Source organism: Heterodontus francisci, chromosome 17 (genome assembly GCF_036365525.1).
Source record: "Heterodontus francisci isolate sHetFra1 chromosome 17, sHetFra1.hap1, whole genome shotgun sequence".
In the NCBI taxonomy this organism is placed as follows: domain Eukaryota; kingdom Metazoa; phylum Chordata; class Chondrichthyes; order Heterodontiformes; family Heterodontidae; genus Heterodontus; species Heterodontus francisci.
The window spans coordinates 55,839,629-55,867,356 of record NC_090387.1 but is presented as its reverse complement, the minus strand read 5'-3'; the positions used below and the strand labels follow the sequence as shown (position 1 = coordinate 55,867,356).

General features: G+C 41.6%; 1 protein-coding gene across 4 annotated transcripts in view; it reads left to right on the top strand.

Annotated features, from left to right (window-relative positions):
• rpgrip1l (RPGRIP1 like) overlaps positions 1-27,728 on the top strand; it is a 263,930-nt gene that overhangs the window by 221,853 nt on the left and 14,349 nt on the right. For all 4 annotated transcript variants that reach the window (XM_068049460.1, XM_068049459.1, XM_068049461.1 and 1 more), the window contains 3 exons: positions 6,254-6,440; positions 12,830-12,914; positions 13,923-14,056. In XM_068049460.1, coding sequence (XP_067905561.1) covers positions 6,254-6,440; positions 12,830-12,914; positions 13,923-14,056 — 406 coding nt within the window. The remainder of the gene's footprint in view (positions 1-6,253; positions 6,441-12,829; positions 12,915-13,922; positions 14,057-27,728) is intronic.

Genomic DNA, 27,728 nt, shown 5'->3' with positions numbered 1-27,728 from the left:
CCACCCAGCGATAGCTGCTGGCCTTTCCGCACGCCGGGGGAGTGTGCCATGGTAGTTGGGCACAGGGTGCTCGATTGCGGGCCACCCTCGCCTCCCAACCCACCCCCAGGACACAAGACACCCACCCCCCAAACGACTACCCTTGCCTCACCACCATGACCGATCACCAGCATCCCCCCCCCACGCCCCCCCCCTTCCGGCGAGGCAATCCCAACTTAACTGAAATCCTGGCTCCATGCCATCAGCTGGGCTGCAGTCACAGTAGTGGCCACCGCCGCCGCTGCTGCTGCCAGCCCGCTGATTGGCCAGCAGCTCACTGAGGCAGGGCCTCCTCCTAAAAGCGGGTGGAAGTCCCGCCTCAGGACAGTTAAAGCCCGGGGACCCGTAAAATGCATCCCCAGGCTAGGCAGAAGCGGTTTCGCCACCGACCTTCATGTCGGTGGCAAAGTCCCGTCTGCCTGCGGTAAAATCCAGCCCTATATTTAACAACTGAGCATCCACAGCCTGTGGTGTAGAGGATTCAATCATTTACAACCCTCTGAGTGAAGAAATTCTTCTTCATCTCCGTCTTAAATGATCGCCCCCCTTATACTGAGACTATACCCCTTAGTTGTTCACTCTCCAGCATCTCAGCATCTACCCTGTCAATCCCTCTTAGAATCTTAGAATGAGATCACCTCTCATTCATCTAAGCTCCAGAGATAACAGGCCCGTTCTACTAAATCTCTCTTCAGAGGATAACCCTCTTGTCCCAGGAATCAATCTAGTGATCCTTCGCTGCACTGCCTCCAAAGCAAGTATATCCTTCATAAGATAAGGAGACCAAAAATGTGCATAGCGCTTCAGGGGGCTGAATTTTGTTTTCCCGCTGCTGGGAGTGGTGGCAGGCGAAAAATGGCTGCCCACATGCACAGGCCGTGCACCGCCACGTTGCAACGATCCTGAGCGCTGCAGTTCATTTATCTATGCAGGGAGTCCACCTCCGCCCAATCACATGGCAGAGGTGGCCTCAGCGAAGTCATGAACGGCATCAGTTGACTCTGCGCAGGCGCTGGTGCCATTATTAAAGGGATGCCAGCCCTGCTCAGAGAATGCAGAGTTGAACCTGTACCCACCCCACTACACTGAAAATAAATGTTGGCCCTATTCCCCGCCCCCGCATACATTGAAATTGAAGAGTTGACCCCTTCTCCCCCCAACTGCTCCAATGCAGAGGTCACCGCCCTCACCGCTCCCCCAATGGAACAAGGTACAGAGGTGAACCTTTACCCCCCATTCCCCCACACACTACAAATGTAGCATTGATCCCCCTCCCCCCCCCCCCCCAACTACAGTAAAAATCCAGAGCTCCCCTCTTCCCCACCTCAGTGGCGCCAGCTTTCCCTGGACAGGAAAGTGACGGCGCATGAGTACCACCTGCCACATGGCAGATCCAGATCCAACTGTAAGATCGCGGGCAATTCAATTTAAATGTATTCATTGAGTTTATTTAAATATTTAAAGTCGGGTCCTGTCGCCAAGTGGCAGACGGGCCGCCATGGAGCCTCGCCGCCACCAGGAAGATCGGGCCCGGCAATCCCGGCGTCAGGCTCCTAGGCGGGCCGCTGGTGCTCCAATCTTCCAGCACCACCCCCCCCACCACGGAGCCCGACCTCAAGAGCTGAACAAAATTCAGCCCCGGGTGTGGTCTCCCCAAAGCCCTGAACAATTGTAACAAGGCTTCCTTAATTTTGTACACCAATCCCTTGTAATAAAGGTGAGGCTGAGTTAAGGCACATTGGGACAGTGTTAATGGTGTTTTATTCTCTATCTTCTATGCTGTATTTCTCCATGTTCAGTAATGAGGTCCACACTATTGTTATGATCCCCATGGAGATCACCAACAAACCAAAAGAATCAGATCCACCGACTGACCCCAATTTAGGAAGTAAAAAGCAAACGGACAAGATTTCACTTTTATAAATTTTACTTTTACACTCAAACCAAAACCAACATAAATTAAACATGAACTAGCAGTTAAATCACAGTTAATATATATAAATATATATATATATAAGATTACACATTAACTATCAGAAGCAACAAGGATGTATCTCATAAGTCCTTTGGCAGTCCTATCAGCAGGATGATGCTGAACCATTGCAAAGTCCTTCAGATCTTTGAACTTTTCAAGTAGATCTCCAGATCCGGCCTCCCAAGATGCAAATGTCGGTTTCCACTCGATGGCAGTTTCTCTGCAATCCGAACCCCGGCGATACCATCTCCACCAAAACTGTGCACCCTTCCGGAACTTCCATGGTTTTACTCAAACAGTCATGGTGGTTTTGCTTCACTGGTCTCGCCTTACATAACTCTTTAAGGCACCGAAAACAATTGTAACAACATGTATTTTCGAGGGTCAGCTCTCAGTCCAGGCTCCTCTGCCTGCAGTCAAAACAACTATTCCAGCCTGCTGCTTCTTGCAGTCTGTGTCATCTCGAAAAGCTTGACCCCTAAGCTCCAGTCACATCTCTGCTAAAAAAAACCTGTTTGTTTTGTTAACCTGGTTCTGATCTCCCAGAACATTGAATCTTCATTTTCAAATCAAGGTCTGTCTCAAAAAACACACATTGAATCCAAAGTCATAGCACCCAACAGGTAGGCTGCACAGAACGCAGTCAACATACGAGGACACCATCACACTATATGTAGAAAGGATGTTGAGGCTTTATAAAAGATGAAACACAGAGTTATCAGGATCAGAATGGAAAAGGCACAATTAGTATGAGGGGCCATAGATACAAGATTTAAATGTAAGAGATTTAAGACAGAAAGCAAGGGAAACCTATCTACACAGAGAGTTGTGAGGCTGTGGAACTCACTTCTACAGTTGCTGGTAAAGGCAGAAAGTATGTCAACATTCAAGATTAGATTGGATAACTGGATGAGGGAAAAGGGTTTGAAGGTATATGAGAACAGGGTGAGTAGATATGATTGGAATTATTTCTTGCATAGAGGATAAATACCACTGGGACTGGTTGGGCTGAATGACCCATTTCCGTGTTGTGACTTTTTTGTACTTCTATGTATCAGTCACTAGCACAATAATCCAAATGCCTGGAGCAGACATTAGCCCAGGCCCCATCTTTCATAGAAACATAGAAAATAGGAGCAGAATAGGCCATTTGGCCCTTCGGGCCTGCTCCACCATTCAAAAAAGATCATGTTGATCGTCTAATTCAGTACCCTGTTCCCGCTTTCTCCCCATATCCCTTGATCCTTTTGGCATTAAGAAATATATCTATCTGCTTATTGAATATATTCAATGACATGGCCTCCACTGCCTTCTGCGGTAGAGAATTCCACAGGTTCACTACCCTCTGAGTGAAGAAATTTCTCCTCATCTCGGTTCTAAATGGCATACCCCGTATCCTGAGACTGTGACCCCTGGTTCTGGACTCCCCAGCCATCGGGATCATCCTCCCTGCATCTAGCCTGTCTATTCCTGTTAGAATTATATAAGTTTCTATGAGATCCCCTCTCATTCTTCTAAACTGTAGTATATAGGCCTGGTCGACCCAATCTCTCCTTATACATCAATCCTGCCATCCCAGGAATCAGCCGAGTAAATCTTCTTTGCACTCCCTCCATGGCAGGAACATCCTTCCTCAGATCAGGAGACAAAACTGCACACAATACTCCAGATGTGGTCTCACCAAGGCCCTGTATAACTGCAGTAAGACATCCTTGCTCCTGTACTCAAATCCTCTTGCAATGAAGGCCAACATACCATTCGCCTTCCTAACTGTTTGCTGCACCTGAAGGCTTGCTTTCAGTGACTTGTGTACAAGGACACCCAGGTCTCGTTGCACCTCCCCCTTTCCCAATCTATCACCATTCAGATAATCTGCCTTTCTGTTTTTCCAACCAAAGTAGATAACCTCACATTTATCCACATTGTACTGCATCTGCCATGCCTTTACCCACTCACCCAACTTGTCCAAATTACATTGGAGCCTCTTTGCATCCTCCTCACAGCTCACATTCCCCCCCCCCCCCCCAGCTTTGTGTCATCTGCAAACTTGGAAATGTTACATTTAGTTCCCTCACCCACGTCATTAATATATATTGTGACTAGCTGGGGCCCAAGCACTGATCCCTGCAGTACCCCACAAGTCACTGCCTGCCAACCGGAAAAAGACCCGTTTATTCCTACTCTCTGTTTCCTGTCTGTCAACCAATTCTCAATCCATGCCAGTATATTACCCCCAATGCCATGTGCTTTAATTTTGCGCACTAACCTCTTCTGTGGGACTTTATCAAAAGCCTTCTGAAAATCCAAATACACCACATCCACTGGTTCTCCCTTATCTATTCTACTAGTTACATCCTCAAAAAACTCCAGTAGATTTTTTACGCATGATTTCCCTTTCGTAAACCCATGTTGACTTTGTCCAATCCCGTTTATGCTTTCCAGGTGTTCTGCTATCACATCCTTTATAATAGGCTCTAGCATTTTCCCCACTATTGATGTAAGGCTAACTGGTCTGTAATTCCCTGTGTTTTCTCTCCGTTTTTTAAATAGTGGGGTTACATTTGCCACCCTCCAATCTGTAGGAACTGCTCCAGAGTCTATAGAATTTTGGAAGATGACCACCAATGCATCCACTATTTCCAGGAACACTTCCTTTAGTACTCTGGGATGTAGATTATCAGGCCTTGGGAATGTGTCAGCCTTTAACCCCATTAATTTCCCTAGCACTATTTTTCTACTAATACTGATTTCCTTCAGTTCCTCCCTCTCATTAGACCCTTGGTTCCCTAACATTTCTGGGAGGTTATTTGTGTCCTCCTTCGTGAAGACAGAACCAAAGTATGTGGTATGTGTTTAATAGTGCTTCAATTTCTTTGTTCTCCATTATAATCTCACCCGTTTCTGACTGGAAGGAACCTACATTTGACTTCACTAATCTTTTTCTCTTCACATATTTATAGAAGCTTTTACAGTCAGTTTTTATGTTCCCTGCAAGTTTACTCTCATAGTCTATTTCCCCCGCTTAATCAACCTCTTTGTCCTCCTTTGCTGACTTCTAAACTGCTCCTAATCCTCAGACTTGCTGCTTTTTCTGGCAATTTTATATGCCTCCTCTTTGGATCTAATACTATCCCTAATTTCTTTTGTAAGCCACAGTTGAGCCACCTTTCCGGTTTTATTTTTGTGCCAGACAGGAATAAATAATTGTTGTAATACATGCGCATGTTCTTTAAATATTATCCATTGCCTATCCACAGTCAACCCTTTTAGTAAAGTTCCCCAATCTACCAAAGCCAACTCGCGCCTCATACCTTCGTAGTTCCCTTTCAGGTGTATGTAATAATTCCCATGTCACTATCCAAAGAAGAGCAAGGAAGTTCTGTTGCTATCATGCCAGTATTTATCCCTCCTCCAATATCCTCCTATAAACAGATTATCTGGTCATTTATCCCGCTACTATTTATGGCTCTTGCTGAGCACAATTTAATTGCTTTGTTTTCTTAAATCACAAGTGGCTACAGTTGAAAACTGCCACATTGGCTTTGGGATGTCCTACATAATGCAAGTTGTTTCTTTTGACACTTTTTCTTACTTTTCTTGCCAACAAATTCCCATGTCAGACTAGCCTAGTGGCTAAATGGATTACTCTGTACAAATACATGATTAAGATAAAACATAACACCACTGTCATTCTTAGTAGCTGAGCTCTGGCTTATTTGGGTTATTTGCTAAAACTTTCATTGCTTCCATCTCTCTTTTTACCCTTTCTAATTTGAATATGAAAAGCTTATTCAACTCAAAGGCCATCACTTTAATGACACTTGGCAGTCATTTGATTTATTAGGTTTAGAGAAAAGAAATTCCACTAAATATTTCATCATGCCATGCTAATCCTCGTAATATTGCCAGATGAAGCCTTGTACCTGTATTAACAGAGACAGAATGGTGCGTAATTTTCTTGTCATCTTTGTAAAATTTCCATGAATCTACTGAATAATAAAACAGACTTCTTGAAATATTCAGATTTAGGTTTGCTGTAAAAGTACCTGAAAATACATAATAAAAGAAGATGATTCATGGTTTAATGTACATTTCAAGGGTCCTAAAGGCGAGTAAGTGGAAAATTAACTTTTCACTAGAATGCCTCAAGTCATTTTACAGGATGAGACACCTATTCATAGAAATTTCAATAACTTTGTAACCTACTTTGTCTTTTACGTTTTTTTTTTATCCCTACAGCCATCAGAAAAAATCCGGATTGAGGTTGTATCTCTCACTTTAAATGAAGACGCTCACATCCTAAAGGATGAAACGACTCAACGACTGTTTGTTGAATATAGATTCTACAATTTGCCAGCTGAGGAGACACCAATGTCTCTTCCAAAGCCATACAATGGACAATGGATCTGTTATAATCACAGCAATGGTAATGACATAAGAGAAGCTGAAAGAGGTTAAATAGGTTTCTCCAAGGATTGCATATTAACCATTTATGATGGAAGAAAAATTAACCTCCAATTTAAAACTGTTTCATTTAGCTATCTGCTGGGAATAGAATTCTACATTTTTAAATAGATGTTATATTGAATAAATGTGAGCTTAAAGAAAGAATTAACTGTCGTAAATTAAAAGATATCAGCGCTGGATTCAGGAATTGGCTAATGATAGATCCCAAGTTCTTTTGACTGTCATTAATTCTGTTAAATTATTCCCTTCTTGCTGACACCTTTTATTGCTAAGTATTAAAATAACACTTTATGCAGAACTTGCAGAGGAGTGACTATAGGTATATATAATAAATCATGTTTGTGTTATTTTAAAAATTCACACATTATTTGAATCTTTAGTTTCCTTATGGTTTATGGAAAAAACATTTACTGAGTCTAGGATGGGTCTGAAAATCTCCCTAGAAATGATTATTGAAATATTATGTGGTTATTTTGGGACTGCTGCACATTCTTTTAACAACATAAATCAGTAAAACAAATGATACTTATCATTAAGCACATTTTTGATAATCTTTGTAGTTGATTCATTATAAAGATTGGAAAACACTGAGCTGCAACTCGGAAGTTGCCACCATAGTTTACATATTTTTAACGGTTCGCAATAAGGATGGCTCAAAATAATTCTTAATAACTGGAACACACTGCTATTAAATCAACTAAAACATTAATTTATGTTTTAAATATGATGCCAGATTCACATTTTTTTTTGATTGATTAATGCATAATTAAGCTAATTCTAAGTTACTTAGGCATAATGGAGCTTGAAAGACGCTTTCATGAAGCTTCATTTGGATCATTCACTTCAGGGTGTAGTTTACATGCCTACAATTCAAGTTGTTCAATATTCTGTTGTGACAAACTTCAGATCTTTTATACTATAATGTAACTTCAATTAGTTCTTTCTTTTTATGTGTGTGTGTTTATTTGCTGTATTGACATACCTCTCATATTTAATCCTATTAGACTATCATTGTACTACACCTGAGGCTAGTCGGTGAGACTCCAATGTGCACATTGCAGACCAAGATTTACTGCAGAGTGCTCATTACTGAGTCTTAGCACTGAGCTCAATCAGGAAGGACCTCTGCACTCACAGGTTTAAGCATATTAAGCACAGATCTGTTTCCCGACTGCGAGATTTTCAATGTCCGGCAAATTATTTGGAGTTGCTCCCGCTGCACCAGAGTAGGAGCAGCTCCAAGAAATTTCCCTGACAATATTTTGAAAGCCCAACGGGTGAATCCACACTCAAATGACATGAAATGGATTCTACTTGTTTATATCGTGTACACTTTCAAAAAGGGGTTTCACACTGGATCTAGGTTGTACTACACAACAAGCTGTGGAATGAAGGTTCTCAAACTTCTCAAAGCAAAATGTGCTAAGGAGTCAGATTGCTAATTTGGCTATGTTGGTTTTGTGCTTACTTTGCATAGACACCGAAGTGGTAGCATAGGCCTTCGTTGCTGGGATCAGAAAGATTGGGAAGAATTATACACCAACCAACAAATAATACTTCTGCTACAGTTGAAATTATCCTCCCCACAATGGTTAATGCTGCATTTAAATATCTGCAGGCATAGGACATTTTCTAAGATGCTGCTTAGAAGAGCACCACAGGCCAAGAAAGTATTGTGTGAACTGTTACCTCTCTTATTTTGTGCAGACATTTTGGATCAATATAAGATGCACTTGCCACAGCTCTTGCGTTTCTGAGTTAAATATGTTGAACTGACTCAACCACTAGCGCTGCTGTTCTGATCGTGATCTTGTAAAGCACTACTAGCTCTGCTTGAGGTTGCAGAGGGCAAATTCTGACATTATATCAATCATTCTTAGCCTGCCCATTGATCTGCCTGATTTGCAACTGTACTGACTTCAGGAGCAAGAATTGGGCTTCCTGTGCAATCTGCCAAACTAGGCGAGAGCAGTTCATCATTGGGTAGATGCAAACTTTATAGACAGAGAAGTTTTCAATGGTGGTATGCAAGCCAATCTTTCTTTAGAATCCACACCTTTCTATAAACATTTCTTCTCCAGTAAGGTATACCTCTTATTTTCCTGGCCAGCTCACCAAAGCAGCATAGGCTCCAAATGTACTGGTTCTTTTCTAGATTTAGCCTAAGGACAATTCCTGCAGAACTGAAGTGTTTAACTTGTTCTGAATTTGCTATTAATACAGTCCTGAGATCAAACCCTGTGCGACAGTCTATTTTTACAGAGTACAGAATGGCTTCACATACTAACAGATGTGAACTCTAATATAAAAACAAAAAATCGTGGAAATACTCAGTAGGTCTGTCAAGAAAAAAGAAAGCTATGTTAACATGCCAGGTATGCTTTTCATATCATTTCATTTAAACATGAATTCTCATTTCCACTTAATGCAGTTTTAAATTCATGCCTGAGTACGGATCCCAACTCCTTCGAATAACAGATTTCAAGATAGTCCCGTGCAAATATTTCTAAAAAGCATACATCACTAGCTACCAGATGTACATTATAAATTGCCAGCACTTTCTTCATTTGTGGTCCAGTATTGTGAAAGTGCTGCTTTAGCAGATCACGGGGGCTAAATTGTATAGACCTTGAAAATGGACACGAGGATTACAGTGCACAATTCACCCATGCCTGTTCAACATAATGCAGGCCAACTGTGTGCTGCCTGCTCATTTGGATGATTGCAGTGTGCAGCCAGCACTAACTGCGCTGCTCATGGGTTACACGCATCAGCAGGGCAACCAAAATTGTAGCTTGTAAGCACCGCTTAAAGTGAATCTGCACTGCCAAAAGTGAGCCTGCACCTCTTAAAGAGATGAGCATTGCAGCTGGGGCAGGTACTGCAGTCATGCAGGAAGTGAATCTGACCTGGGAAACATTTAAGAATGGTGCAACATGGGAGAAAATGGGCTCCATGATTTTCAGAGGCCTTGGTGAAGGGCAGGGGCCCAGGAGGCCCACCAGGCGCATGATGAAAAGGCAGTGGGAGCAGATAGCTGTGAAGGTTAATGCCAGGAGTCAAGCCCCAAGAACCTGGATGCAGTGCCATTTCAATGACTTCATACAAGTGGTTGAGGTCAGTGAATGCATCTTCAGATGCCATATCCTACCAACTGCATCGCTAGCCTCAGACATTCCTCAATTTACTACACCCCCATCACTCATTTACCAACAATCTCTATCAATCAGAACTTATTCCTAACATTTGTATGCTTCATCTCACTCTCACACACATAGCACTGCTGCAACCCTGATATCCACATCTCACAGCTTGCACACACTGCTAGTCAACCATGACAGTCACATCAGGCAAGCAGACTACATGGCACTCACTGGCATGCTTCCCTCTCTTTTGAAGCATAAGGTGGTGCAGGAACTAACCGAAGGGGTACAGGTACATGTCCTAACCCCCCATGGAGGAGATGGTGCTGGCAGTTATGACTGACCCTGTGGCCAGTGGCAGGTCTGAAAGCGTCAAAGATGACAGTATCTTGGTACCTAATCCTCTTCCTCACATCCCTCTTCCCTCTCCCCTACATTCTGTTGTAATTTACAAGCTGTAGATGGTGTAAGCATACGCCTCTTATTTCCGCATCCCCCACCCCCCCCGCCCGCCCCAACCCCGCAACTACACAACTACCTTAGCCTTGTGCCTTTTTCCTTTCAGAAAGCCAGGAGGTTTAACCTTGTTAGCAGTGAAGGAACGCTAATAAGAGAGTGATGATGAAGATAGAGGGATGTCACTTGATTTCACACTCACAGCCACCAACTCAGATACTGACACTGCGGATCCTAAAGGATAGATTAGAGCTGCGATCTGCACATGGTGAGATGCCAGGCATGAATGGGCTGCAGACAGGGCAGAGAACAAGGATATCATAGATACCAGCTTGCCACAGGGCAAGGCTGTATATGGGTTCTACAGCAGAGGATTCAGTTGAGGACTTATAGTGGGGCAGTAGAATGCTGATGGGTATGCACAACAAAATGCTTGGGCAATTGGGAAGCCTGTCAGCAAGTCTTCAGTGAATGTCAAGGAACGTGGAGGAATCCGGCACCAACTTGGCACAGGACTTTGCGCAGAGCTTTGCCTTGCATACAGTTTTAGGGCACTAACAATTCTGTAAACACCTTGATCAAAGAAACCAAAGTTTCACTGGTTTTCAAAAGCTCAGTCTTTGTGGGATACCTTGGCCTGGATTTTCAGTTTAGCGGTACCGCTGACTGGAGCTTCTTCCTTCCACAGAAATGCCCCCTAACCCTAGCTACCTTTCCAGCCCCATGTTAACTTGAATGTGGTAGGTAGGTGAACACTTGCAGCACCAGGCCACAGTGGAAGGAGGAAGGCAATCACTAAGCTGCCTGTAAAAAAATATATATATTTCTTTAAATCAAAAATTTTAGGCTACTGATGGGGATTCAGTTGCATTCTGCAAGTACTTGTACAGGTCCTTCTTCATTGGAATCCCCCAAAGGCCACCTTCACTATTGAATGCTGGATGCATTTATTCAATGGGTACCACTAACAGGCATAGTTGTAACTGTAAGGTTGGTGCCATTTTCATTCATATGATCAGGATGAGTTGGTAAGTAAATCACACCACAACGAAGGAGATTTAGCATGCAAGTAATCCAGGTTGCTTTATTGTGCCTCCTGTCACATTGGCAAAGGTAGGAGACAGTTTTGCATTTTGTAATGGAAGGAAGTGTTTTATGTATACAGTTTTTATAAGGCTTGAAATGATTGGTCAGTATCTGACGAATGCAATGTGTGGTAAACATTCAAATTGGTGAAGTTAAAGTAAATTGCCTATGTGAAAATAATGCACATAGAAATGTAACATAAGTTTTTTAAACATTTGCTCACCGGAATTTCTACACTACAATGTTTGTGGAATGGACTGTCACCCGCATGTACTGAAACTATGTTTAAATGTTGTCGAGCTCGGTCAGTTTAAATATTACAAATGCAAACTCTACCTTGGTTCTTTGAGAACACTTTAGAAATGTTATATAATGCAAGTTTATAAGACATGACTAGAACCATTAATATTGTTGAAAGTTATAAGTATTGTTTTATGATGCAACATAATGCATCAATAAAGTATAAACACTTTATATAGGATAATCTTTAATATACAAAAAAGCATGTCTGTGGATGGTACTAAAGCCTGGTTCAACTATAGAGTGCAGACTAAGCATTATTGGAAACTGTGATTGGATTCACTTCCTAGAAATTAGTTGAATTGGTGTTTTAACCCACAGTCTTTTAAGCAGTCATTGTTGCATTTTATCTGCCAAGTTGGCCTTTACATTCAAAAATCATTATCACAAAGTTTCCTATTTTCCTATTGGGAACACTTAAATAATAGAGAAAACAGAAAAAAATAACTACAAATAACAGCAAGTGTACTTCTCCCTAAGATTCAGCATGATCAACTACTAAAGACACACTTTGTGAGAAGTAGGGTTGCTTGTACTGTTAAAGTGCTGCTATGGTACACGGGAAGACAAAACCCTGCTCCTGCTAATTGGTGATTGTCAGCATTATTTTAAAATAATGTGACTAAATTATGAGTACTAAGTATATATGCCTAAGAGGACTAACTGAAAGCCTAAGTGATATTCCTTATAAAAACCTGTTTTTATTCTGTTTCTTTCTCCCTAAATTTAATATCAGTCTTGTAGGTTTCGTTTCACATTTTTATGTTAAGTAACCAATATTTGTGGTAATTAGAAATTAAATAAGAGGCCCAACCATAAGTTTGTGGCAATACTGGTCGGTATTGGAGTACTGAATAATTCCTAGTTCTGACAAAGTGCCATGCTGTAGGTTTTAGTTAGTGCATAATGCTACACCTCTGTCAAAGCAGAGTTGTGACAGATGTGGAGGATTAAATTACTTGCAATGTCAGGAAGGACAACTACACTGCCATATACCATCATTATCACCAGCTCCATGGGTGAAAGAACATGCAGTAAATCCCCTTAAATATACGGCAATAAATGGTGCCTGCTTTTCCAATTGACACTGCCAGTGCCATTAACAGAAAGTGACAGTTATGTGGCACAGTCAAACATTGCCTGTATCATTTTTTGACAGAGTGCATATAAAACTGCCACCAATGTGAGATGTGATCACATGATCTTAGATTTAATACTACTATGCCTTTCAGCTTGCTATCTCTTGCTGGGTAAACACAGAAAGGCAAAGAAATTGAGGCCTGCTTTTATATCCTTTTCTAAATGGACTGTAAGTGTTGATGTCAGTTTGCATCAAATAACTGGAAATGTGTTTTCTTGACAGTGATCTATGTGGATCAAGAAAATAACCAGCAGAGGAGGCAGTTCCTTTGGTCATTGCTCCAGGGACTCGAGTTAAACCTCGAGAGGTAAATGTTAATGGCGGCTATGTCACACCAGTTTCTTCTGGACCTACGCATTTGTACTCTAATAGTCAGAATTTCCATGCATTGCCTGAAATTATTTTATCTGATACCGGAAGAGTGGTGAAGCCCGCTATTCCTTCTTTTTAACAGCATATGTGAATACAATTCTTTTCAAGGAATCAAAGTAAAAATAAATTAACATTCAACAAGTAAATCACTCTCCTGTATCTATTTATACTCCATATAACAAGTGCTCACTAAACTTTCACTTTAGAAATAGGACTAGTCTTTATAAGTAATGGGGCTGATTTTCTTGCCCCTCCAGTTCAGGTTCTGCACAGGTGCACCCTGCCCAAAGTGCACTGCACCTGTCAGGCTGCATTGCAGTCTAACTTGATGGGTCTGTCCATTAATATTCCACTACAAATTAACTTATTGGGTGTGAAATATTTTGATGCATTCTGAAAATATATGGTGCTATATAAATGTAAGTTTCCTTCTTTCTTTCTTATGATGTGACAGCATTTGTTAGCAGGGGTTTCAATTAATTTTCATAACAACAAAGCAAGCGACAGAAATCTAAGCATAAACCTCAACTCTGCTAATTTTGCATTGCTGTCCACTCTTAGTCATTGCAAAAGGTGGCAGCTTTATGAGCAATTCATTCATGAAGTGAGACTTAACCTGGCGAGTGATGCCTCATAACTTAGGAACCAGAATAGTAGGTAGTGATTTACTATTCCAAAAGATTTTGAATGACTTAGTGCATTTCTGATTTTCCTGGCTTTGGTTCATTTCCCAATTTCAATTTTTTTCTGTTTCTTTCAATCACATTTGTTGAAAGCTATGTCATATTGAGTATTTCTTTAGAGTCTAGCACAAAAAGATTTAAAATGTGTGTCCTGTGAAGCAGATTTTTGTTTGTAAATTTCAACTTCACACAAAAAACAGATTTCTGCTTCCTCCATTGGGACACTCCTTGATGAAACTTACTTCTATTTTCATCCCTAGTATAAAGTTTACAATCGTCAGTGATCCACCTGAAGATGAACAGGACTTGGAGTGTGAAGATGTTGGCTTTGCATATGTTAATCTGAGAGAGCTTTTCCAAAAGGAAGAGGACGTTATTGAACAGGACATTGACAGTGAGTACACGGAAAATCCGAGGAATTTTTATTGCGGTCAAGAGCAAAAGCTATCAGAGTTCTAGCTGCTGCTGCCACTTTTAATAAATGTTCTGTATATCTTTGATAATGTTGTTCCTTTGTACTTTGTTAGCACTGATTTCAAGTGTTTAATTGGCCTACTAAACCTTTAAATCATTTTAGATCTAACATACCTGGCAGTGTAAAGACCATGATAAAACCATTGCCAGTTAATACTGGCATGACTATTCAAATAATTTAAAAATGAGAACATCACTACTCTAAAAACTGTTTCATATAGTTTACATATTTCTGAGGAATGCACTGCAGAAATTATTGCTAATATGCCATCCCTTACTGTGAGTTATTTCATCACAACTGCAGTTCTATTCTGTTTTAGATAGTGCGATGTAAACCTCTTCTTTCCAGAAGAATCTACTCAGAAGAGAACAGGAACCATATAGGATAATTTCTTATCAAAAGCTTTAATCATATCTAAAATAACAGACCACAGAGAGTGTTACAACATTGTAATAGAATTCAGTTTAATTTCATTAATAAACCACTCTAGTTTTTCTCTTTTGGTTTATGATACCATCAGAGCTTCTTCATTGTATTATAACTTTGCAAATCACCCCTTATTCTATTCACCTCGTGTCTTGCAAATGTGGCCTGATTTTGAAATATAAACAACTTAACCTATGGTGTCTGAGTGGCAGTTTTAGTGCTGGTTAATACTGAATTAAAAACAGTTTTAGGCTGTGTAATGATGGTTACTGATATTAATCAGATTTGTTTGGCACCTAGTTTATAACCTAACAACAGGAGGTAAACCATGTAAAAGGGGTGAGTTAGCTCCTCTTTCAATCATAAACATTGTGACCCATAAATTGTTCGGGTCACAATCCCTGTGGTTCCGACAGGATCATGCCCAAAGGTGTCCTCCAGCTTAAGTTAGCTTCTGAAATCCTTGGAATAAAAGGTAACTTCTGATGCTCTGTATTACAACTCTGGTAGATGCTTTTTGACCTTATAGCACTTTTCAGCTGCTGTTCTTGCAACTCTTATAGGGTCATTAGCCATACTAGCCAGGGACATTCCTTGTCACCCACAAGTCACCTATTCATTTGATTTATCTGTCTTGAAAAGCTCAGGGAGAGCAACATTCCTGTGGATGAATGCATCCTAGCATTCCAGGAAATGTAACATTGGCGTGGAGGGTTTGTCTTAAGTTGTCAAAGCAAGTGGTGCCTATTTCTATTTAAACAGTTGAAGGAGTTAACAGCTAGTATGCTACCTACAGGCTACTATTGTGCTGTTATGCCAAACTGGATGAATTCTCCAGCTCTCCTAAAACATGTGTCAGTGGCGTGAGAAATATATCTTCACTAACTTCCAATTATAAGGCAAAGAAACTAGCCAAACAGGTTTTCTTAGGTTTAAAGAAAAAAGGTTGAACTTTATTAAACTTCAACTATAATTCAATTAATGCCTACGGATATGCGAAGGGCCCACGCTAGCATGCATATGCAATACACACATGCAGATAGAGACAGAAACGAGCAGAAGAAATAAAGTGGAAAAGTTTGAGGCAATATCTGAAGATGGTTTTGGTTACTGTTCTGTGAGCTCACTGTAAAGTCCTTGATTGTAGGTAGGTCTTGCTTTTCATTGGGGCCCCGTATTCTTCTTAAACCTTGTTCAATGTAGGGTTTTCTCTCTTGAAATTCATGTGTCCATAGTGGGTCCAGAGGTTTGTGAGAAAGAGATGGGAGCAGACAGGAGAGATCTTCTCACTCCAGGAGCAAACAGTCTTTCTGAGTTCAAGCTCTCTGTGACTCGTTCCAAAAGAAAACCCTGAACTAGCCAGTTAGTCAAATGAAAAGTAAAAACTTCAGCATAATTACAATCTCGACAGATTGCTGACAGAATGTTGATGGTGTACGGAATGCAAAAACTAGAACTTTGGCTATCACCTCATGCTTTTGACTAGTTTGGGCCCAGATTCTAGTTCAGACTAGTTACCCTAGTAACTGGTATAACCAGTCCTGGCTTTTGTGGATTGTATCACCTCAGCAGTCTCTGGAATGCTCTTCCTTACACCTTCAATGTCTGGTGATCAAAATCCATTCTGGGTTGTGGACCAGGGAATAGCCCTTTGTCTCCATAAGCACTGTCCGTTAGTATGCAAATGTCCTACCAGCCAAGTGTCTGGTGATTTTTTTAACATGTCCTTTCTTCACTATAGTAACAGTTTAAAATCAATGTTCGTATGACAAAATCAACATGCCTCATTCTTGGCAGGTGGGGGCCTGCATAACAGTCTCATCCAAAAGGAGGTACATCTGACTAAAGTGTCAGCCTAGATTATGTGCTCAATTCTCTGTAGTAGACTTTGAATTCTGATTCTGAGATGACTGCTACCACTGAGCTGAGTCTGATGTCTCCCAACACTGTTGATGCATACAGTTCAGGAAGGCTTCAGAAACTGCAGTGCTGTCATTATGTGGGGGAAACTTGTTGGGGAAAGTTTTACCCACAGAATGCACTTCCAAAAATGCTGGTCTGTTCATTTTTATCGCAAACTTTCCAGAAATCATAATTAAATTCAGGTCTTTAGCAATTGTCTCTTTTTCTAAAAGGAGTCAGAGATAAGGGGGATAGACTTGAAAGTATTGACATTTTGGCAGTATCATTGTGCCATTGGATGTGCATTAGGGAGGGATTTCCACCCAATTTGTATCTGGCATCACCCAGTCACAAATCCCAGGGACAGCATCACATGCATATTAGGAGTGAACACCAGTGCAGAGCAGCTAGGACTTCAGAGCGGCACTTTGCTGCCCATGGAAAGATACAGCCAATCAGAACAAAGATGTCAGCGATTCCCTGGGGTAACTGACTGTTTATCCTTTTTTGCTTAGTGAGTCCACATGTGCCTCAACATGACATGTCCACCTGATTCCTGTTGCCTATCTGGCACTGCCCTTCATGGTGTAGTAGGTCCAATTTCTGGAAAGCCTGCAAACAACCCCCAAAAACTGGCATTGGGACAGAGAAAGACAAGAGAAAGAAATTGCCATGGTCAGAAATAAAATTGGCAAGCATTAAGAGGCAAAGCTTGGCAGAGATGCATTCTGTCCTAATTTCTGGCTCATCTCCTCCCAGATTGTCTTAAAAAGGAGCAGAATTCCTAGACTAAATTAATAGGACCCAATGCTAAACAGTGAGGTCCTTACTTAATAAGGCGCAATATTGAATTTTTACATTACAGTCTAGGTCTCTGGAGAGCAAGCTAACTCAGCTGCTGTCCGCATTAAGATTTGCAATGTGTGGCCAGTCGTCCTGTAAACCAGCTGTATTGTGGGGCTATTGTGTATGCGTGGGACTGGCTGAGATACTTTGGGCAGCACATGTGTGGGTGAAGTGACATCATGACTTTGCGTCATGATGTTAATACAAAGATATGTGTGAAGACCTCATCACCAAAATGCAGTAGTTCCGCTGCAGCAGTATGTTTACTAGTCCCAGTAGGAACAGCAGTCAAGAAGATTAAATGAAATGTAGGTCTTCCTTGCCACCAGTCTGAAAACATTTTTGTAGGTTTACCTTGATGTGGCCATTGGCTACAAGAAATCTGCACATCAAGAGCCAGTGATCAATAATCTAAGTAAAAGTGGCTTCAAAAGGCAAAGCTTCTAACACAGCCAGCAGAAAACTCACGAACAATGGAGGAAGATTGTTCTTGTTCACTATTTGCAGCAAATCATAAACATGTCCTTTTTATATGTATCTATAATTTTGTGATAAATAGGGAACCAAGGAAGTCTTCTCCAGTGTCTGTTGTTATGATCCTGTAATTTTTTTTAAAAAAGAAATTCAAACTCCCATTAATTACTGAAAGAATTATGCCACATGATTTCACATTTTAAACATAACACTTTACTGTACAAGAGTTAAACAAAGCAAAACACTACTAGCTTAACCCTACAATTTGATATCACTTATATTTTAAACTTCAAATCTTAACAGAGTATGAAGACGTATACTTTAAACTCTAACTCTCAACAGAACACTCCTATTTGACTTTTACTTCACCCCACGAGTTCTCCTATACTTTACAGAATCTTGACGATTTGTTCTCTTCTCCTGGGACCAATCCAAAGTGTACCACAGCTCTGAGGAGTTCACTTCAATTTTCCTTAGTTTCTCAGATACCTACTGAAGTATGAGATTTCCTGGGAATTCTCTCTCTCTCTGACATTCAAATAAGCAACCCTCCAGCTCTCTTGCAACACCTGACAAATCTGGATTTCCAGACTGAGCATGGGCCTTACTCAAATCAGAAACATCCATGGTTCCTGATGGCCTTCCTGCTCCTGAGTCCAGCTGCTCCAAAAGCCGACAGATTTTTCTGTGAGCAAGCACAGAGATAAAACACCTGACCAAAAGGCATCTCCCTGCATCATCTATCTCTTTGGCAATGTGGGAGATCTGGGATGCCCCAGATAGCAATTTAAGCTAATTGCACCAACTCCAAAACATCTCTTTGATTTTGGATACCCACATGAATAATTAATACTGCTGACAATGACAGAACAATTCCTTCCAGACTTTCCGGCTACAGTTCTCCAACTAAACAAGCTCACCTGCTGTTTTATGGCTCTCACCTCTCTTACTTTGTCCTTGTAAACACACATGGAAAGATCTTTGAAATAAAATCTTTTGGGTGGTCCTGCAAGCTTTTTAAATTCCACAATTTCAATTATATTACAGCTACACATTTAATTCCCCCCAAACTAAATATGACCTCTAAAATATTAAGACAAACCATGAACTAAATGATCATAACACTGTTTTATTATACTCTTGTGCTACTGATGCATTAATGTCACAAATGTTAGTCATGAGTCAATCAATGCAGTGAGCACAGTGAAAGACAATTGTTTTATCTTTGTGATCTCTTTATTTTATTGCTATTTGACATAAATCATTGAAGACATTGTTCTCTGGAATGAGTTAATGGCCAGTGGTAAAATGTTTTATATCACTTAATGAATGATGTAGTAAGGACAGTAACAAAATCAGTTCAGACCAGTTTTTTTATTCATTCATGGGATGTGGGGGTCGCTGGCAAGGCCAGCATTTATTGTCCACCCCTAATCGCCCTTGAGAAGATGGTGGTGAGCCACCTTCTTGAACTGCTGCAGTCCCCGAGGGAGTTCCAGGATTTTGATCCAGTGATAATGAAGGAAGGGCAATGATAGATGGTGTGTGACTTATAGGGGAACTTGCAGGTGGTGGTGTTCCCATGTGCCTGAGCCCTTGTTCTTCTTGGTGATAGAGGTCGTGGGTTTGTAAGGTGTTGTTGAAGGAGCCCGGGTGCATTGGCACAGTGCATCTTGTAGATAGAATTATAAAATTATAGAATGATAACAGCACAAAAGGAGGCCATTTGACTTGCCGTGTCCATGCTGGCTCTCTGTACATACTGCTGCCACAGCGTACCGATCATTTAAAGAGTGAATGTTTAAGGTGGTAGATGGGATGCCGATTAAGTGCGCTGCTTTGTCCTGGTTGGTTTCAAGCTTCTTGAGTGTTGTTGGGGCTGCACTCATCCAGGTAAGTGGGGAGTATTCCATCGCACTCTTGACTTGTGCCTTGTAGGACAAGCTTTAGGGAGTAAGGAGGTGAGTTACTTGCCACAGAATTCCCTGCCTTTGACCAGCTCTTGTAGTGTCATGGTCCTGTAGTTCTTTTCGGAATATGAGGTTTGCCTTTAAGGCTTGCAAGGGATCAGTATTGTTTTAAGAACCGGCAAGCCTTAGGAGTTATAGGAAGGTGCATTTTCGTTGCCTTAGAAACAGCCATTTGGAGACTGCGATTCAAAGGGTGCATTCTTGATACCATGGCAACAGCCACTGGGAGTGAACCTGATGCGATACATTTGTTACAATTCAGTTTGAATTGGTTTTTTTGAAGACAGTTTGTGCTAACAGAACACACAGACAGAAGACACAGACAGCTGTCGTGTCAGCACAGAAAAAGAGCTCTCGACCATTTAAACTGAAGGAAATAGGATTTTTGTCTGTTTAATTATTATCTGTCAAAATTCTAAAAACATCAAGCAAAGACAGAGATCTCTGGTAATTTAAATTGAAGACTATGACAATCTTTTATCCCTCAAAAACTCTAAAGTCAGATTGATTCTGTTGAAAGTGTTTGCAAGTCGTTAATTGTTGACATTCTGCAAGGACTTCGAACAACATTCTGCAAGGACTTCGAACAACATTCTGCAAGGACTTCGAACAACATTCTGCTAGGACTTCGAACAACATTCTGCGGGGACTTCGAACAACATTCTGCGAGGATTTCAAACAACATTGGACTAAATTTGCAAGGACTCTAATTTTTCTGTTTTTAAATGTTCATAGTGTTTAAGAATTTAGTTCTTTTAATTAAAGAGTTAATTTGTTGATTTAAAGACACCTGATTTGGTTAGCCTCATTTGGGGGTTAATAGATGGTATAATTTGGTTGGGTCTTTAATTTGGAAAGTTTTAAATGATATGTTAGGCGATCTGTGGAGCGACGGGATTGAATTATCGATGCGTCTCTCCCACCACAATTAGCATCGTATATTTTGATCGGGGGCTTTGACAGGAGCGGTCGGTCGTAACAGTAGCCACAGTATTCATGTGGCTGGTCCAGTTAAGTTTCTGGTCAATGGTACCCCCCTCCCCCCCCCCAATATTTTGATGGTAGGTGATTGCGCTAAGGTAATGCCATTGAATGTCAAGGCGGATGGTTAGATTTTCTCTCGTTGGAGAGGGTCATTGCCTGGCACTTGTATGGGACAAATGTTACTTGCCAATTATCAGCCCAAGCCTGAATTTTGTCCTGTCTTGTTGCATGCAGACACAGACTGCTTCATTATCTGAGGAGTTACAAGTGGGACTGAATACTATGTAATCTTCAGCAAACATCCCCACTTCTGACCTTGTGATGGAGAAAAGGTCATTGATGAAGCAGCTGAAGATGGTTGGGTCTAGCACACTGCTCTGAGGAACTCCTGCAGTGATGTCCTGGGGCTGAGATGATTGGACTTTAGAAACTACAACCATCTTCATTTGTGCAAGCTATGACTCCACCCAGTAGAGAGTTTTCCCCCTGATTCCCAATGACTTCAATTTTACTCAGGGTCCTTGATGTCATATGCAATCAAATGCTGCCTTGATGTCGAGGGGCAGACACTCTCACCTCACCTCTGGAACTCAGCTCTTTGTCCATGTTTGAAACAAGGCTGTAATGAGACCTGGACCAGAGTGGTCCTGGTGGAAACCAAACTGACCATCGAGCAGTTATTGTTGAGTAAGTGCCGTTTGATAGCACTGTTGACAACGTCTTCCATCATTTTTCTGATTCCAGAGTAGACCGATGAGGTGCTGATTGGCTGAATTGGATTTGTCCTGCTGTTGATGGACAAGTCATGCCTGGGCCACTTTCCACATTGTTGGGTAGATGCCAGTATTGTAGCTGTACTGGAACAACTTGGCTAGGGGTGTGGCTAGTTCTGGAGCACAAGTCTTCAGCACTACATCGAATATATTAGTCTTTGCTGAGTTCAGAACACTCAGCTGTTTCTTGATACAACATGGAGTGAATTGCATTGGCTGAAGACTCGCATCTCTTTTGCTGGGGGCCTCAGGAGGCCATAATGGATTATCCACTTGGCAGTCATGGCTGAAGATGGTTGTTAATGCTTCAGTCGTGTCTTTTGCATTCACGTGCTGGGCTCCCCCGTCATTGAGGATGGGGATATTTGTGGAGCCTCTTCCTCTGGTTAGTTGTTTAATTGTCCACCACCATTTGTGACTGGATGTGGCAGGACTACAAGCCAGACTAGGCCTGCGGTGAGAGAACCAACAAGAGGGAAAAACTTACTTGGCCTCCATTGGTTATGGGATTGTTCAGCTCTGTCTATAGCATGCTGCTTGCACTGTTTAGCATACGTGTGGTCCTGTGTTGCAGCTTCACCAGGTTGGCACCTCATTTTTAGGTATGCCTGGTGCTGCTCCTGGCATGTTCTTCTACACTCCTCATTGAACCAGGGGTGGTCCCTTGGCTTGATGGTAAGAGTAGAATGAGTGATATGCTGAGCCATAAGGTTACAGATTGTGGTTAAATACAATTCTGTTGCTGCTGCTGCTGATGGCCCACAGCGCCTCGTGGATGCCCAGTTTTGAGATGCTAGATCTATCCCATTTATCACAGTGGTAGTGCCACACAACATGATGGAGCATGTCCTTAATGTGAAGATGGGACTTTGTTTCCATAAGGACTGTGCAGTGGTCACTGCTACCAATACTGTCATGGACAGATGCATCTGCAGCAGGTAGGTTGGTGAGGACGAGGCCAAGTAGGTTTTTCCCTCTTGTTGGTTCTCTAACCGCAGGCCTAGTCTGGCAGATATGTCCTTCAGGACACTGCCAGCTCAGTCAGTAGTAGTGCTACCGAGCCACTCTTGGTGGTGGACATTGAAATCCCCCGCCCAGAGTACATTCTGAGTCCTTGCTACTCTCAGTGCTTCTTCAAACTGGTGTTCATCATGGAGGAGCACTGATTCATTAGCTGAGGGAGGGTGACAGGGAGACACTTATTCGGGGAAGATTTTCAAGTAGGTAAGCTAAATGTAAAAATTGAAAATATATTTGCAATATTGTCTTCTATTAACCAAGGAATGATTCTTGGAAAACATTCAACCAGTTGCTTGTTCCATTGAAGCATTATACCCAGTGGGACTGCACTTTACAAACTCATAGTACATCAAGACTAATAATGCAACGGCTTTCTATATTTGAAAAGTTTCCTTCTCAGCAGCTTATCAGTACCCATGCTCATTTAATTAAAAAAAATCAAACTATCTGTTATATTTTTGAAGTACTGTTTATACAGCATGCATTTGGAAATATCCACATATATTCTGAGTGTATTTCTGTGTTTCTACATTAACTGTGTGAAAAGCTTAAGGCAGATAGGGTAAAGATGTGTTTTTTTTAAATTTCTGCATGGCATGTACTTGCATACACTAGCATTTCTGCTTCCATTACAGTAGTGTGCAAAAAACGATGAAGGTGAATACCACACACGCCTTCTGTGCTTCATAGTGATTGAAGCATTAGCTCACTATAATAATTTCTTTCTCTTGTTAAGACTGGCTTTCCTGTACCAATTCTGCAATGAAATCTACTGCATTTGTGGCTCCAGAATTCAGAACGCTATGTAGAAAAGGATGCTTCATTTCTTTGAATTAGGGCCTGCTTCTTTTAAGAGGGAATAAAACAGTCGGGGTTATAAAAACAGAGAGAGATTGTCTCAGTATGGTGCGGGAGTGAATTTGTAAACATTTTTTACAAGGTTTTTTTAAATTCACTCTCAGGATGCAGGCATTGCTGTGATACCTGTATTTACTGCCCATCTGTAGTTGCCTTGAGAAGGTGGTGCTTACCTTCTTGTTTGGTACAACTGAATGACTTTCTGTCCGTCCAGAGGGCAGTTAAAAGTCAACGGCACTGGTATGGGACTGAAGTTACATATAAGACCATGCATCAGATTTACTTCTCTAAAGTAACTTAATGAACCAGTTAGCATTTTTTGACTATTTATCATTTTCATGGTGAATTTTACTGATACCAGTTTTTGTTTATTATTTCCAGATTTTTTTAAACCTGAATTAAAATTCTCAAACTGCCACCGTGGGTCTTGAACTCCCAAGGAATTATTAGTTCAGGAATACTAGTCCAATATCATAACCACTATACTACCATACCCCATGTGGGTTTCCCATAAAAACAGCAAAGTTTTCAGCACATAAGGAGGGCATTCAACCCATATTCTCTGTGCCTGCTCTTTGTTCGGGAAATCTAAAACTAATCTTACTAATCTACTCTATACCCATAGCCCTCTATTTTCCACTGCTTCAATTATTTATCCAATTTTCTCCTGAAAGATGCAATGGTCAATTCCCATGGTAGTCCATGTCCAACAAAGCCCTGGGTAAAGAAATTTCTCCAAACCTCTAATCTCACTCCTTAGTGACGATTTTAACTTGATGACCCCTCTTCCCTCATTTCCTAACTGTAGGAAATTGTCTTTTCCTTTTCGTTCTAAATTTTGAAAATCTCCATTAAATTTCCTTCTCTGCTGCACTGGAAAGAGCCCCAAGATCTCTCATTTCTCCTGGTGAATGTACACTGTTGACTTTTTCTTTGTTTGTAGATCTCCTTACAGTGTAAAACATATTAATTCAGTCTACTTTTTGCTGCAATGCTACATCGATGGAGGTTAACAAGGATGGAATTATGAAAAATTTGCCAAATAGGGAGAAGTCTGGTGTTGGATGAAAGACCCCATCCTATTCAAAATTAATCCAAACAATTGCAATGGCTGCTTATAGTATTCAACATAGTCTGGTGGTCGGTCCTTCCACAGGCACAGGACCTACTCTTTTCATTCCAAACACAGGAGAAACATGCAAAGAGCACACGATACAAGGCTTTTCATATAGTGCATGGTAGCACAAGCCAAGCAGAACTGAGTGAGTTTCAGCCTGGAGATCCTGAAAACTTAGCAGTACAGTACAGACAAATCTTACCAGATCATTTACTCGAGGAAGTATCACCAGCTTCTCTGGGTTGCCTGGTGGTGCTTCAATGTCATGTTTCAGCCATGATGAGGTGGCCTTATATGCCTTATGCTCAAGGGATGGCTCATAAGATAGGTCACAGTAGCAGACAGTAAAGTAAACTTCATATAGGATGTGGCTGCACCATCTGTCAATGATCAAGTGTGCATATATGACTGGCGGCAAATCCTAAGCAAATCTTAAGCAAAGCATTCAGCCACTGTCATGCCTCAGATCTGGTGGTTTAGAAGTGTTTATCTGGGAATGGCAATATCCATGGCCCTTGTTACATATGGCACAAAACCACAATCAGTTCAATCAGGTTTTGGGTGCTGGGGAAATTCATGTTCAGGCAAGGATTCCGTGTTTTCTGACACCATGGGCAGATTTTGACTTCCACCATCAGACGTAAAACTGGAGGCAGTGGAGCAGCTTCTCATTACACACCACGCTCGATTTTCCTTTTCATTCAAGGTAATGGAAAAGATATTTGGGTGGAGTGTATAATGAGTGGCTGATTTGCTATTGTCAGTTTTCGGCTTGGCGGTGAAAGTTAAAATCTGTCCCCAGAAGTATACTTCTAACCATATTAAAGGCACCTCCAGATCAGAATCTAGAAACAAGAAGAATGCTGGTTTGTGCAAATTATATGGATCTACTGAGAGACCCTAGCTCGACCATGAGTTGAGCAGCCCATAAGCAGCTTTGAGAGCTGACATGACTGATCTCCAGGACCTGTAAAAAGATAGGATTTCTTCTACCAGGAGAAAGGATTTTTTTTTAACTGAGGAAAAAGTGAACACGTATTTTATGCTGAAAATACTCACCACCTCCTCTGGCCCACAGTGATGGTCCCTTCAAGGAAGAAGCAGAGAGCCCTCAAACCATCCTGGTGAGGTGTAGAGAGATAGGACGTCCATGGAGGCCCATGGAGGCCTAAATAATTCCCATCCACCACTGCCCTCCTTCACCTGGATGAACTTGTTCTTTAACTCCACTCACTTCCTCCATATAAAAGTTGCTGCTGTTGGAGTCCTAGCTATGCCTGCCATTTTGTAGAATACGTGAAATATTCTTTGTTTCCATGGAGGCCCTCTCCATTACTAGTTTTTCCAGTGCAATGTTGACTGTATCAATGTTGTTTCTTGCTCTCGTCCTGAACTGGAAAATTTCAGCAACTTTGCTTCCAATTTCCACCTTTCTCTCGCCTTCACATGGTCCATCTCTGACTCTTCCCTTCTTCAACTGCTCTGTCTCCATTTCTGGGGATAGGCTATCCACTAATATTCACTGTAAGACCACTGACTCGCATAGCTACCTTGACTACACTTCCTCACATCCTGCTTCCTGTAAGGACTCCATTCCATTCTCCCCATTTTTCTGTCTCCATCGCATCTGCTGACGATGCAATCTTCCATACTAGTGCTTCTGATATGTCTTCCTTTTTCCTCATTTGAGGATTCTCCCCCAATGTAATTGACAGGGCCCTCAGCCATGTCCATTCCATTCATGGACCTGCTCTCACCCTTTCCCTCCCTCTTAGAACCATGATAGGGTTCTCTTTGTCCTCACTTTCCACCCCACCAGCCTCCATATTCAATGAGTCATCTTCCGTCATTTCTGCCACCTCCAGCATGATGCCACGACCAAACACATCTTCTGTTCCCCTCCCATTTCAGCATTTCGAAGAGACAGTTTCCTCCGCGATATGCTTGTCCACTCCTCCAACACCCTCTTCCCTTCTCACAGCAACTTTCCATGCTAGTGTAGGAGATGCAACATCTGCCCTTTTACCTCCTCCCTTCTCACTGTCCAAAGCCCCAAACACTCCAGGTGAAACAGGATTTACGTGTACTTCTTTTAATTTGCTGCTCACGTTGGGGTCTCTATTTTGGGGAGACCAAACGCAGATTGGGTGACTGTTTTACGGAACACCTCCATTCAGCCCGCAAGCCTGACACTGAGCTTCGAGTTACTTGTCATTTTAATTCTCCACTTGCTCTGGCTCTAACCTCTCTGCCCCTGGATGCCTACAGTGTTCCAATGAAGCTCAGCGTAAGCTTGATGAGCGACACCTCATCATTTTTTAGACTTCTGGACTCAACATTGAGTTCAACAATTTCAGACCGTCACCTCTGCCCACATTTTCTTTCCTTTCTCTTTGCTGGTTTTGGTTTCCTGTCTTGTTTTTGGATGGCATCTCTTCATGATTCTGATATTCATACCTCCTCTAAACACAGCTTTTGTTTCTTTATCTGACTCATTACCACTCCCTTTGGCCTTACACCATCAACTCTTTTATTATTTAATCTCTCCTACCTTCTACCGTATCACAGACCTTCCCTTTTGTTCTTTTTCCCATACTCCCTCCTTTCATTTGCTTTAAACCTGTTACATCTCTAACTTTTCTGATGGAAGGTCATCGACCTGAAATGTTAAATCTGTTTCTCTCTCCCCAAATTTTCTGTTTTTATTTAGGATTTCTTTTGTTGGAGTCAATCATTATCTGATATGTATGTGGAGCGAAAGTTACCTGATGTTTGTCAACCTAAGCTGGATATTTTTTTTAATTCATTCATGGGATGTGGGCATCGCAGGCCAGGCCAGCATTTATTGCCCATCCCTAATTGCCCTTGAACTGAGTGGCTTGCTAGGCCATTTCAAGTGCATGTAAGAGTCAACCACATTGCTGTGGATCTGGAGTCACATGTAGGCCAGACCAGGTAAGGACAGCAGATTTCCTTCCCTAAAGGACATTAGTGAACCTGATGGGTTTTTACAACAATCGACAATGGTTTCATAGCCATCATTAGACTAGCTTTAAATTCCAAATTTAATTGAATTCAAATTCTGCTGTGGTGGGATTCGAACCCATGCCCCCAGAGCAATACCTGGGTCTCTGGGTTACTAGTCTAGTGACAATACCACTACGCCACCACCTCCCCAAAGTCTTGATATATGCTATCATTGCCTGGTTCCTTATCAGATG